The sequence below is a fragment of the Pleurodeles waltl genome, chromosome 1_2, assembly GCF_031143425.1.
Source record: "Pleurodeles waltl isolate 20211129_DDA chromosome 1_2, aPleWal1.hap1.20221129, whole genome shotgun sequence".
Taxonomy (NCBI): Eukaryota; Metazoa; Chordata; class Amphibia; order Caudata; family Salamandridae; genus Pleurodeles; species Pleurodeles waltl.
Window position 1 is genome coordinate 881,419,242 of NC_090437.1, and position 13,356 is coordinate 881,432,597.

Here is a 13,356-nt window from a genome sequence, read left to right on the forward strand (position 1 = left end):
GAGGAGCCTGCACCAGCTGGGAAGAAGAGGAAGGAGCCTGCACAAGCAGGTAGAGAGGGGAAGAAGCCTGCACCAGCAGGCAGAGAGGGAAAGAGCCCGTCCACCCCTGCCAGGAAGGGTAAGGGATCCCCAACCCATGACCAGGAGGAGAAGAGGCACTCTATGCCAGCGGAAGCTTTCAGGCAAACACTGCTACCACCAGCTGCTGTGACAGATCTTCCACCGCCAGCCATGGATGTGCTGTCATCACAGAGTGCAGGGACTGCCCAGGAGCCTCCCCCAACTACCACCAGCATGCAGCCATCACAGAGTGCAGGGGCTGACCAGGTGCCTCCCACAACCACCACCACAGTGCTGTCATCACAGAGTGTAGGGGCTGCCCAGGAGCCTCCCCAACTACCACCAGCATGTAGCCATCACAGAGTGCAAGGGCTGATCAGGAGCCTCCCACAAACACCACCACCGTGCAGCCATCACCGCCGGCAGACACCATGTAATCCACACTCAAGGGGCTACTGTGCGTGCTTCCCCCTCCAGAACCAGTGGGGTATTCATCCACTTGAGAGACTGCGGCCTTGCACTCCCCAGGGCAAAGTACAGGGCATGTTGCCCCCTCCAGAACCAGTGGGATTGTTCTCGCATCCGGCTGAGGTGCACCCCCTCCCCCTGAGGGGCCTGCCTATTTGACAACTGATGCTCCTGCAGTGTTCTATCTGGATTTGGGCAGGAGTCGAGTTGGGCCTTGGACTGTGCCCTGTGGCCATGTGGGCCCTTTGAACTAGAGACTGGGCAGTGTCCCTTTTTTATACAAGTGTACATATCTGTTTCATGACCAAATTGGATTATTAATTTTGTTGTTGAACTGATTATAATCACTTTTGTCAATTCCAGTTGTCCTTGCATTATTCTGCAGATTTTCGGGGTCAAATTGTTTTGGTAATGCAGCTGGTTGTGTGTATGGTTTGTGTGTGTCGGGTGTGTGTTGTGCGTGTCAGTCTCTTTTTCCTCCCACCCTCCCTTGTGTGCTAGGCGGCTGTACTCACCGTCGTCATCTTCGCCGGCACTGGTGTTCCAGGTGGAGCATAACGTAGAAGATCATCGGGAAAACTTGCAGTTCGGGCTCCATGGCGGGTTGGTTCTTCCCTGTGTCTCCAATGGTGAGTCCTTTGACTTTTGTGCTTTTTTTCTGCCAGGCTTTTGATGGCATTGGTACCACCCCGGAAAAGGTGGTGGTTTGCAGGGTCCTAATATGGTAGGCGGAACTTTGTCTTCCGCCTGGCTGTAGGTGGCTAACGTTGTCGTGACTCGTTTCCGCCCTGCGGTCAGTGTGGTACACTGGCTCTCTATCGGAGATATCACCTCCATGGTCATAATTTGGCAGTAGTTACCGCCAGCCTGTTGGCGGTATTACCACCACTTTATCACCCACCGCCAGGGTCGTAATGAGGGCCATAGTTCTCTTTATGAGGAGGTGAAAAAGCAATAAAAAGTTGCTTGGCTTTTCTGAAAGATTTTGTTCTATCAATGTAGAATATAAGGGCCCTTTTACATCTAATGTATGGGGAGCCCTCTCCACAGCTATATCTGGTTGTGGAAAAAAACTGGTAACTCAATTGATTGATTGACGTGAAAATCGGAGACAACTTTAGGGAGAAATTTAGGGTTTGTACGTAAGACTACACTTTCTCCTTGTAGATAGAAGAAATGTTCTTCCAAGGTTAAAGCCTGAAGCTCACTAACACGTCTGAGTGACTAAAAATGCCACTTTCCAGAAAAGGATCTGAATATGGCATGTATGCAGTGGCTCAAATGGAGAGTCCATAAGGTGTGTTAGAACAACATTAGGATTCCATTAGGGTGCAGGAAACCTGTGGTGGAATAACTCTTTTGACCCCTTCCATGACGGCTTTAATGACCGGTATTTTGAATAAGGAGACATGTTGTCTATTCTGAAGATAAGCAGCCATTGCAGCAAGATGTAATCCTATAGCTGTGACCACTAAACCAGCTTTTTTTGTTTAGATGAAGCAAGTAGCATACAATGTCTTGAACATTGGCTTTTAATGAGTCAAAGTGTAACAGTAGCAAACAAACCTTTTCTGTTTTGCTGTGCGGCAAGCTGTAGTGGTTGGTCTACCTGCTTTATTAAGAACGGTCATACATTCAGGTGGCAAATGAAAGTAACCAAATTTCTTTGACCTCAGGAGCCAAATTGCCAAGTTGAGAGCTTTGGGATCTGGGTGTCTGATTTCTCCATGGTTCAGGGTGAGAAGGTCTGGCCTGTTGGGAAGCCTCGCGTGTGGAACTACAGAGAGGTCTAGCAGTGTTGTGAACCCAGGGTTGGTGAGTGAATAGTGAATCTTATCTTGTTTTAATGGGAAATAGGAGTTAGCTTAGCCTTCTGGCTTGCAGACCTGTACCCCAGTCACCTAGTGACTTTTACCCTACTTAGGTTGCTCTGTTTTAGTGTAATTATTTAATTATATGTTTCCCAGATGGCTGCATTGTTTCTAGTTAGGCCAATGCTTTAGTTTCACGTTATCAGTGCCACCACGCTAAGGCGTCAATATCAAGCGACAGAGATAAATAAACTGTAGGTATTCACACTAGGTACTTTCCCTCTTCACGCCTTCGAGGAAATTGTTTACATAAATTGACATCCCAAGCCTGTCTTGTTATCTATGGTTTGGGAACAGACTTATGTCAGGGGTCCAAGCAGATCTGTATAAATGCACCTCACTTAGACAGATTGTCAGAGGGATTCCGACCAGATCCCATCACTGCTATCCATGCTGCACGTCGCCTTGACGCTGACCCAGTCTTGGTGTCGCTACAGAGTCTGAGCTAGAGACCTCATTACAAGTTGAGGGTTGGTGGGGGCTCTTTTCATGGACATGGCATTGGCAGATTAGGTTTAACACACCTAGCTCTCTTTTAGGTTAGAGATTAGGTTCGTTATACTAGGGTATCAGGACATATTTCACATCTCATGTCACTTCATGTCATTGCAAGATGGTGGGGGTCTTTGTATTAATTACTCTTGTCTTTACCATTCTGTTTCTTGCATTATTCATTATCCTAATCATTGCAGACCATGCAATTTATCGTAGATTGGAGTTTTGTTAATAAAACCTATTGAAAACTTCACTGCTTCTCCTTCATTGCCTTTGTTTGATTGAGACATGTTGTTCGTGTGAGAAAGGGGTAATCTCCGTTTAACCACAACACTCCCTGAGATGTCAGACTCTTGAGTCCATGCATAAAGGCTGCCATAAGTCACCTTTTACTGTTTGGGTTTTTGGTGTTGTGCTGTTTTTGAGCCGGGAGGGTTGGGACGACAGTTGCGACTTGTTGTAGGACTGGCATGGACAAATACAAACATAAGTACTGTCATCCTTAAACCAGCAGTCTTGCCTAGCCAAACTACAACAATACCAAGCAAAAAAGTGGATCAGGATCACACATATCCCATGGGTCACCTATTGGTGGTGTCCCAAATGTGTCATGTGCCCCACCATACCCAGCAGTGTCTGACTGTGGAGACCCTTGTGGCAATATGACTTATGGATCTTGTCCATCATGTGGTGGAGAAGGTGATGCTGGTAGAGGAGGAGGTGGCGGTGGGGGTGGCAAAGCAGGCAGAGGAGGCAAAGGGCTGGTAGCCTTGCCCACTCTTTTCCTCTGCTTGGGAGGAACAGACATGTCCAAAGCCTCTTGAAAGGTCAGTTTTCTTTTAAGTGGTAGTGGAGGCATGGGAGTGGAAGCCTTTGCCAGTATGTGTCCAGTGTGTGGCTGGATATGAAGTGGAAGCAGAAGCTGATGGGTGTTCATTCCATCACCAGTCAGGCATTCTTAAACGGGTGTGATGGAGTCCAAACGAGGCCCCAGAGGGTGAGACCCTAGTAGAGCCACAATCAAAAGAAACCAAAATGCTGTAGATGAGGTCTGATGCACAGATGGAGAACGCAATCGAAAAAACAACACTGACAAATGGATGGGATATACAAACTGAAAGCAAACTTTGACAGAATCGACAATGGAGCAAAGGGGCACACCCCCGAACCTGATGGTGGTTAGAAAACAATCTAACAATGGAGTCAATGTCCATGCGCATTATCACCGAGAGGAGGAGTCACTAGACCTCGTGACTCGAAAGACTTTCTTTAAAGAAAAGCAACTTGTAGACATCCGGACCCAACACTAGATGATAGGAGTATGCAAAGCACATGTATCTACAGCCACACATGCTTCAAACATATTCTCCCATTTGCAGTGTAGAAGAAATTTGGCGCATCACAAAATCTCAAATTGAACAGTGCCACAGCTTCTGTAATGCAGGGTTTTGACAGTGGCTCACTAATCCTGACCAATGCTAATGAGTGTGAGCATTCATACAGAGAGCAATTTGGGTTAATGAGGGTAAGGTTTATGAAAAAGTGATCTGTATTATTGTATCCTCTACTAAATGCACATATTTTATATGCCGATCCTGCCAAAATATGGTGGAATCTTATTCATGTTTACACTACTGCTTTTTTAAATATGTAATAATAAGCGAATGATATGGCATAACTGTACTTAAATTCGTTTGCGGGTAATTTTAAAAATTGTTATGAAGTTTCCATGATAGATAATGCAAAATTCCGTGGTGTCTCCAGTTACATGTCATCTGCTCTCTAGCCACTTCATGAGCATGGGCAAATCATTTCTGGATACGCTTTCTGCCCTTCCCCAGCCAACGTTGGTAAGGGGCAACTGACCTCTCAGTATGCCACCTGACCCCAGTCACACCCTTACCATACCCTGATGGCCACATGAATAGGGGATAAAGGCCATCACTCAAATATTTTGCAGAAGGGAAGTGGGTCATGTTACAAACATTTGAAGATTATTGGTCTAGTCTGGTGTTATTCAATACTACATAAATCTGCTAAAATGTAAAACAACCATATGTTACCTCAATTGCCTTTAAGCAGGAATGTTCCGAGTTGTCAGATGTGGATAAGATGATGTAGACATGAAGGGGCAATTCTGCAGGTAACCAGGACAAATTAACATCACCTTCGTCAGATAATTCGTCCAGGTCATCTAGGACAATAGCCAAAGGCCGCTCCTTGGTGGCAAACTCCAGCAATGTTGAAAACTCATTAGTCAGCTGTTTGAAATCCTTAAAAGCAAAATCCACAGTTAATTAAGTATGACGGAGGAGTTTGAAACCAGCTAAAAGTAGATGAAGAAAATGAAATGAGCACAGAAGAAAGAACAGGCAAATTCATTGAATGGTTTAATAGCAGAATATTTTCTGACATACATAAAGTGACCGGAATATTTTCCAGAATATTTTCTGACATACATAGGGTGTCCGGAAATCGTTTACAACTGAGCTCATACAAAATCCACACCCAACAGGAAAATATTTTTGTACCTAACCTTCAGCACATGATATTTACCTCAGGCAATACTTTTGTATACAATATTCTCTCATACAGCTGATAGCATGCCAATTAATCAATCTGGAGAAAGGGCCCTTGTGTTGACATGTAAAGAAAAAATTCAACAACCAAGTTTAAAAGCCAAATCTCAAATGAGGTTATTCTATTGCTCAGTTTCACTGATACATGATATATTTATTTATGCCATTAGATGTCACCAATATATTTGTACCACCGGGTGACATTTTCAAATTCATACGTTTTATAAGTCATATTTGATGCGTTAGAGAAACCCATGTGCTTAAAAACTTAATAAAAGAACACAATGTCAAAAATTGTTTCATTTGCAATTACCATTACCTCAGATATTTTTGTAGAAATATTGTAAATTTTCGTAATCTGGTAGCAAATGTTGCGTAGCATGAGACGTATGTCCCTACTTTCACCAGTGACACCAACAAATCTTAACACGACTCTTACGTTCCTGTGATTATGATGAAATAAGAAAAAATAGTGAGATGTCTGGAGGACATAATCAAAAATGCATAGCTTGCCGTTCATTTAGCGCTGGTTATCGCAAATGTTGCTGCCCTTCAAATAGGAGGTGCCATTTCATTGAAACGTAACATATGGTAAAAAAAAAAAATGGGCAAATCCATGCACATCAGTTTTGTTACATTCGTCATATGGAGTGGAGAAAACAGAGTTGGCTCTAGTCGAAAGGACAGAAAGATATTGGTGCCAGGGACTCTTTAAAGACCCTGTGAGCATTTGTTTCCTTGCTAAACAGTGGTAAAGTGTTTGTGCTGACACTCAAAAACATGGTAAAACTGGCATGTACCTGCCTGGTACATTGTGTTACATACAAGTCCATAATAAATTGTATTACATGAATCCTGGGCCTGTAAATTAAGTGCTATTAAAGTTCTGGAGCACTCATTGTGCCACTCACTAAAGTGGCTTTTTAAAACCTGTTTCAGGCCTGCTACTGCAGCCTGTAGTGCAGTTTTGAATTGCCATTTTTACGTGGCAGAAACATCTTTTACCAGGCCTAAACCTTCATTCTTAACACTTATAAGTCACCCCTAAGGTAGGCCCTAAAGGCTCATGGGGCAGGATGCATGGCATTTAACAAGCAGGGAGTGTGGAGTTACATTTACATGTCCTGGTAGTGAACAACTCCTAAATTCGTTTTTTACTGTTCCAATGCCCATCTTTCCCATACATTAACACTTAATAAAGGTGTGCTGTTTCCACTCAAATCGATAGAAATATAAAAAACTCTTTAATGGTAAAGTCAGATTTTAAGTTACAGTTTTTAAAATGATACCTTTAGAAAGGTAGCATTTAGCCCAAACCAACTGTGCCTGTCTACCAGTGTCCTGGGTCACATGACTGGGAATGGCTGTGCTGTGGTGGGTTGCGTTTTGCTCCCATACAGTGAGACAAATGAAACCTGGGTGAGAGGGAAAAGGGTATTCCTGACACGATGGCTGGGAAGGATCTGTCCACTTCCCTGATTACATTTCAAAGGGCCATGCCTGCAGCACACACAAGGGAAACTGGCACCAGGCCTGCCCTTGCTGTCACCCTAGACAGTGTGCAGCCAGGCCAAGGGTAAGAACTGACCAGAACCGATTTTGAGGGTAGGTCAGAGAATTCTCACACACAAAGACTGGCACCATGTATGAAAGTCTTTGGAAGATCAGAAGGACTGCCCTTCTGGCAGAGGAAGGAATATTAGAAAGGTTCACCTCGAATCCATACTACCTAGAGTGACTCCAAGGGTCACTTGGCTTAGGGATGCTGGTTGTAGCCACCTGACACAGTTGTAAAGCGAGACTATGCCACACCCAGTAGCAGCAAGATGGCGACGTGCTCAATGGCATAGTGAAACTGGAGAGGGCTCCCCTGCAAAAAACATGGAGGGCAACCCCTGGACTCACTCAGGCCAGGTGTTTTGCTAAGAGAGCCCCCTGGAGCTTGGTGTTTCCCCGCAGTGCAGGGGCTCCATGGGCCTTTGTTACACCAATAGATGTGCTGTTCAGCCCAGTCAGCAGCTGGGAGCTTGTCAAAGGATTAGCTGCTGGTTCAGTCTCCGATACTGACGCTGCAAATCCACACTACACATGCCTGCAACATTGGATTAACATATGGTTATTCCAGTGACAATGCCAATGAGGATCATGAGCTTCTGACTCTCAACTTTCAGAGCTTTTCAGGAACTGGCAGGAACCCCCCCCCACTTCCCTCAGCTCCTTTATGGCCTCAGACCAGGCTGTTGATTAGCCAAGCTTTTATTTAATCTTTTTACGCTCGTAGCATGATGTAAGTGAGTACAGATTTCACTTTTTTTAAAAAGAATGGGAAAGAAGGCCATGATCTTGTAATTCAGGAGGTTCATTAATATTAAGCAGTGAGCCCTGACCTCATTGACACCCGTTAGAAATTTCACCCGTGGAAACCAACAGAGCAAGAATAATAAAGTGAGTCCCCGCTTTCCCATGTTTTTCAGACATTTGCGGTCCTTGTGGCCCCTGTGAGTTGATGTTCTATGCAACCTTCGGGGTAGCTATGGGGGGCAATTATCTGGCTATAGGGTGTTTCTGGGAGCTATCTTCATGACTGTAGTATTTGATCAGACCGACTGATGTCGAAAGATAAAGCAAAGTCCAGTAGTCAAGAGGAAAGGGCCTTGTTACCCAGTTAAAAGAGGAAAAAAGGCTGATTCTCTTCCTTTTAGCATAGAGCCCTGGGGGAGAGCCCATTGGGCTGGTGGAAGAAGGAGGGGAACACAAGCAATGGCTGGGAAGCCACAAAGCAACACAGAGATCATTGTTGGTCAGGGAGGTTTAAGTGACTTGAGTTGTGGATTGCGGGATGCTGGAGGCCTTGCTTATCTATCTTGGAACTCTGATAGGGTCATGTAGTGTTACGCTTTGCTCACCCATTTAATTCAGGGTGGACATCGAATCTCAGCCAAGAGGCAACTTCATAGGATACATCTGCACATCTGGACAGCACTAACTCCTCAGTGAGTGGATTATCTTGTCTCAGAGGATTCATCTCCATCAAACTCGTTGCAAATGCGGCTAGTATCAATGCATGGTACAAGAACTATCCTATTTTCAGTAATCTCTGCCCGCCAAAAGAGGTGGGATGATCACCATAGTGTAGGATGTATGGAGAGCCTATTGTGTGTGTGCAACAGGTTGGAGGAATGATATTGCCATACACTACTAGGCAAGAGAATCCTTCTACAATAAATGATGATCCCCTAAAATATAAATGGAGGGGTGTGTCCCTAGCAAAACAAATGCAAACCTCAGAATAGTAGCATTATTGGGATGCATCACAGATGCTTTGACAGCAAGCGGGAAAGATGATCATAACCAAAGACAAAGTGTAAGAGTGCTGCCGCTCCTCTTATCCAATGACCAGGCTAGCTGGGCCAGTGAGTTTGCTGGCATGTTTCAGGAGATTCTTACGGAATTAAGAGACTTAAAATTAATCAAACAATGTTTGCAACAGCCCTGGGGCCCAGATGCAGGGTCTTTAGGAAATGTTTGATACTCTATCTAACCAGGTATTTGAGCTCTAAGAGACAGTCCATAGTCTTTTGTCGCAGCAAGAATCGCACTTCTCCAAAGAGATAGCATCATTAAAAATCTAACTAGAGGACCAGAAAAATAGAGCAAGGCGCTCTAGCTTAACATTTGTAGGTATACCTGACTTTGAGGATCAGAATATTACTGTGACTCAGGTTGTGAAGCAATTGATAATAACTCATGTACCCCCTGGGATTAAAGACAGCCTTACACTAATGAGGGCTCATCAAGTTGCATTTATAGCTAAACCAAGCAGTTCAAGACTCAGAACTATACTGGTAAACTTTGCGGATTACAGGGTTAGAGAAAAGATTTTGATGTCAGCAATCCAGAATAAGGTGTACAGCTCTCCTAAAGGGGTCAGTTTTCATTTTTTTCTGATATATCTTTAAAGCCAGCAAAAAGAAGGACCTACGAGCAAATGCTTTCTGACTTCTGATCTCTGGCTGCCCAATGTATGTTGTTAACTACTGCTAAGTTGAAAGTGTTGGTATAGGGGGCTTCTGATGCTTTCTCAAATACAGATTCTGCCCAGCTGTTTCTAAACAAGCTTTAGAAAGGTGCAAGTGGGAGAAGTTTTTTTCAGACTCATCTCATCATTTGAAGTCTTATGTAATGCAAAAAGTGGCATGAATTATCTTTGTTGAAGTTTTGTATAATTTTGGTCATACATTCTGTTCCTTTCATGGAGTTTTAAATGGCACAAAACTATTTGCTTTAGATAGATGACTGGCTGGTGAATAGTAATTAAATGGTTAGATACGGGAGAAGTAAATAATCAAAGATTTAATTCCCAGCCCCTGTTGGTGTGGATAAAACTAGAAGGTGGCAAGGATTTGGGGGCGAGGGAAAGCTTGAGACACAACTGGATAAATGAGTATGTCACAGATGTTTAGTGGCAAGGAGAGTGGCCTCCCTTTTACTCTCTTTTGATTGGCTGTACAGTGATTACTGGCGCACCACCTGTATGGGAGGGGACTTAGTGAGAGTAAGATAGACTCTCACCCAGGGAGAGGGGCAAAGCGGGAGGAATGCAGGTAGTAGAGCTTTGGGGTCATATACTTGGGGGAAGAAGGGGCAGTACAGGGAGACAATGGCACACATTTGGATTAACCCTAGTCCTAGCTTTTTAGGGTTTTCCTTCTTTGCTGTAGATGCCTCACCTTCAAATTATTTCATTGAATATTAATGGGCTACATAATTCCTGTAAAAGGATAATAATTCCTGTAAATTGTTGCCCTGTGGATTATTAATAACTCTGCACTGCTGTGGAATTAGGAAACCCAACTTAAGTGCTTGAGCAAAACCAAGGCTCATTTCTGGGTTCCATTTAAAGCGCTTGCAGTTTCTTCTGTCATATACGGAGAGGGGATTTGCTATTTTAGCTTATAAGAATTTTTCAATTTTGGTCATTAAAAATCTCCACGATGAGGTAGAGAGATGGAAGGCTGCTGCTGTTAAGTATCAATTGCTAACTTTTATGCTAGTTTCTTACTATGGCCCAATCAACAACAATCCTGAGCCACTGAATCAGTTGAGATTGGCTTTGCTAGATTTTCCCAACCCGGCTATGATTGGGGGGTTGGAATTTAATATACCTCAATCTAGCGCATTGGACACCTCTAGAAAGGGGAGGGTATACAAAAATCTAGGACTGACTGACCTGCTGATGTTAGCTAACCCCAATTGTCTGTCTCATATTTACTTTCCAAAAAGGTTTCCGTCAGCTGCAAGAGCTAATATAGATCTTGGTGGGCTCCGCACTTTTCAACCTAACTGTTTTACTGATCAATTGGCCCTCATACAAGACACCCACTTCCACGCTGAATATGTACCAGCCCTTAGAGGCGATTAGATCAATCTTTGCGAGTGGAGAAGGATCTTCAGGCCACCATCAGGGGGAATATAGTGAGCTTTTTTAAAATGAACAAAGGCTTGGCCGCGCTTGAACTGATATGGGAGGCATTTAAGGCTACCATTTGAGGGGAAATAATTTCATTATTGGCCTTTAGAAGAAAATTTGGGCACTGGGATTTTTTACTAGGCTAGATAGATTGTCTTCAACAGTAGCAGCACTCAATAGCGCTCTTACAAATGAAAATGTTTGTTGTGGGACAATGCCAAATAATATCTAAGGATTGTTTTACTAGAAGCAGAGTTGATAATCTTCAGAACAGATAACTAATTGCTTTATAAAGAAGGGGAGCATAGTGGGAAAATGTTGGCAATGCGCACCAAATCTGGAGTGGCTTCTCACATTACTAGTTTTATGATTCAAAGAGATTAAGGTTACTCAGGCCCACAAGAGAATAGAGCAGCTGTTTCAGAAACATTTTCAAGATATCTATTTAGAAGTGTCTGAACCAGCTGACTCTATAATGAGAACCAGCTAACTCTATAATGACTGAGTACCTTGAGAAATGGTCTCCCACTAAACTACTGACAGGGGAAGGCAGCAAGTGAAGATGGGTTCCCGTCTGAGTAGTACCAGATTTTTGCAGAGCAGGTCAAGATCCAGATGACACAACTTTTTTATCATATTTTAGCATGGGGTAGTCCTTTCTGAGAGGGAATATTACCTCTTTTCTAAAGAATGATAAAGGCCCCTGTAAATTTAAACTCCTTTCGTCCTATAAAAGTGCTCAATACTGACTATAACATCTTGGCTAAGTTAATGGCTGTTAGAATAGCAGCACAAATTCCAGTGTTATGCCACGATGACAGCTTTGTCCCAATACCTATTTTGTAGGCTGAAGCCATGGACTACATTACAGCTAATGGAATTCCAGCCACCTTCTTTTTTTAATTATACTGAAAAAGAATTTGATGTAGTTCATATGGTCCCTTTTGTTGGGGAAGGGTTTCCTGCTAACACCTTGAGGAATCTTTATGCTTGGGCCCTTACCTCAATGATAATCTACGGGAAAAGTGTGGAAAGATTCCAGATTACCAGGGGTACTAAGCAGAGGTGCCCCTTTGTCACTCCTATTCTTTGCTGTCTATATTAAGACATTGGCATTAGCTATTAGACCTACGGTGGAGATAGAGGCGATCTGGGCGCCAACATTAAACTCTTCTCAGATGATCTTGTTGGATACTCTTCCTCCAAGCCCCAATCAAGTATAGCCTTACTCAATCTTATCCATAAATGCACCCACTACTGGGGATTATGAGATTAATACATTAAAAACTGAGTTTTTAATCTAACTTCCAGACAGGAGTCCTTCCCAGGTACCTAGGGTGTATGTACAATGGCAATCCGAAACTGATTATAGACCTGTTAATTGTGAAAACTGTAAAATTTCAATCACTCTTCAACAGCTGGGACAATCTGCCTATTTCAATAAAAGAGAGAGCAGAAATGCTCAAAATGAAGATCCTTACTTTACTAATCTTTCAATTATCACTTTTACTACTCATGATTCTGGGAACGTTTCTAAAACTTTAGAAAACATATTCTGTTCATTTCTGTGGTAAAAACAATCCCCCACATCAGTACTGAAAAGCTAGGTATCACTGATAAAGACAAAGGAGGACTCGCAGTACCCAATTTGAGGCTTTATTACCAAGCTAAATTTTTAATGCTCATCCCTATGTTGTTTAAACGAGGCTACTCAACGTCAGATAATTTTTTAAAATCTTATGGTGCATAGTTTCTCTTAGGCCCCTGTAAAGATACAACCAGTTTGTAACCCTAAATTGATGAGGTATTGGATTACGCCAATGCATTTTATGCAATTTCTTAAACTAGTTAATTTTTTGTCATTACACAGGTTTCATGCATTTACCCCAGAGGATTCCTTTCCTCCAGGAATGCTGATGCGAGAACTACAACACTGGGAAGAAGTGGGATTGGCCTTAGTAGGTGCCTGGGTCAGCAATGGCAATTTGTTCACCCGAGAAGCTGTCGAGGGCAGGGAAGGGCAGGGCAGGGAAGGGCAGAGAGAGTTGGTATTTTTTCCTCTGTCACGTGTTTAGCCCCTTAAAGAACGTCAATCTGTTGTGCCTGGAAAGTAGTAGAGCAATGTAGCAGCTGACAGAAATTTCAGCAGGGAGGGCAGAAGACTGGCAACAAAAGCACACTCACACCAATACAGTCACCCAAGCGCACACACACACACAATCCATTCACAACACTCACTCTCAACTATCCATACAAACTTGCATCCACTCACCAAACATGAAAAAAACATTCTACTTACCTGCTACATCTCTCAGGATGGAACCCTTGAAGGTCCCAGGAGGGTTGGGACTGCCACCTTCACTCAATGAGGGGAGGCAACAGTCCCTACCCCATCACAAAGTGAAATGAGGTC

At 43.4% G+C, this 13,356-nt stretch overlaps 1 protein-coding gene across 2 annotated transcripts in view; it reads right to left on the minus strand.

Moving 5' to 3' along the window:
- The window catches only part of LOC138245589 (uncharacterized), a 1,324,589-nt gene that overhangs the window by 1,025,333 nt on the left and 285,900 nt on the right, over positions 1–13,356 (minus strand). For both annotated transcript variants that reach the window (XM_069199313.1, XM_069199321.1), the window contains 2 exons: positions 5,793–5,916; positions 4,958–5,167 (listed from right to left, as the gene is read on the minus strand). In XM_069199313.1, coding sequence (XP_069055414.1) covers positions 4,958–5,167; positions 5,793–5,916 — 334 coding nt within the window. The remainder of the gene's footprint in view (positions 1–4,957; positions 5,168–5,792; positions 5,917–13,356) is intronic.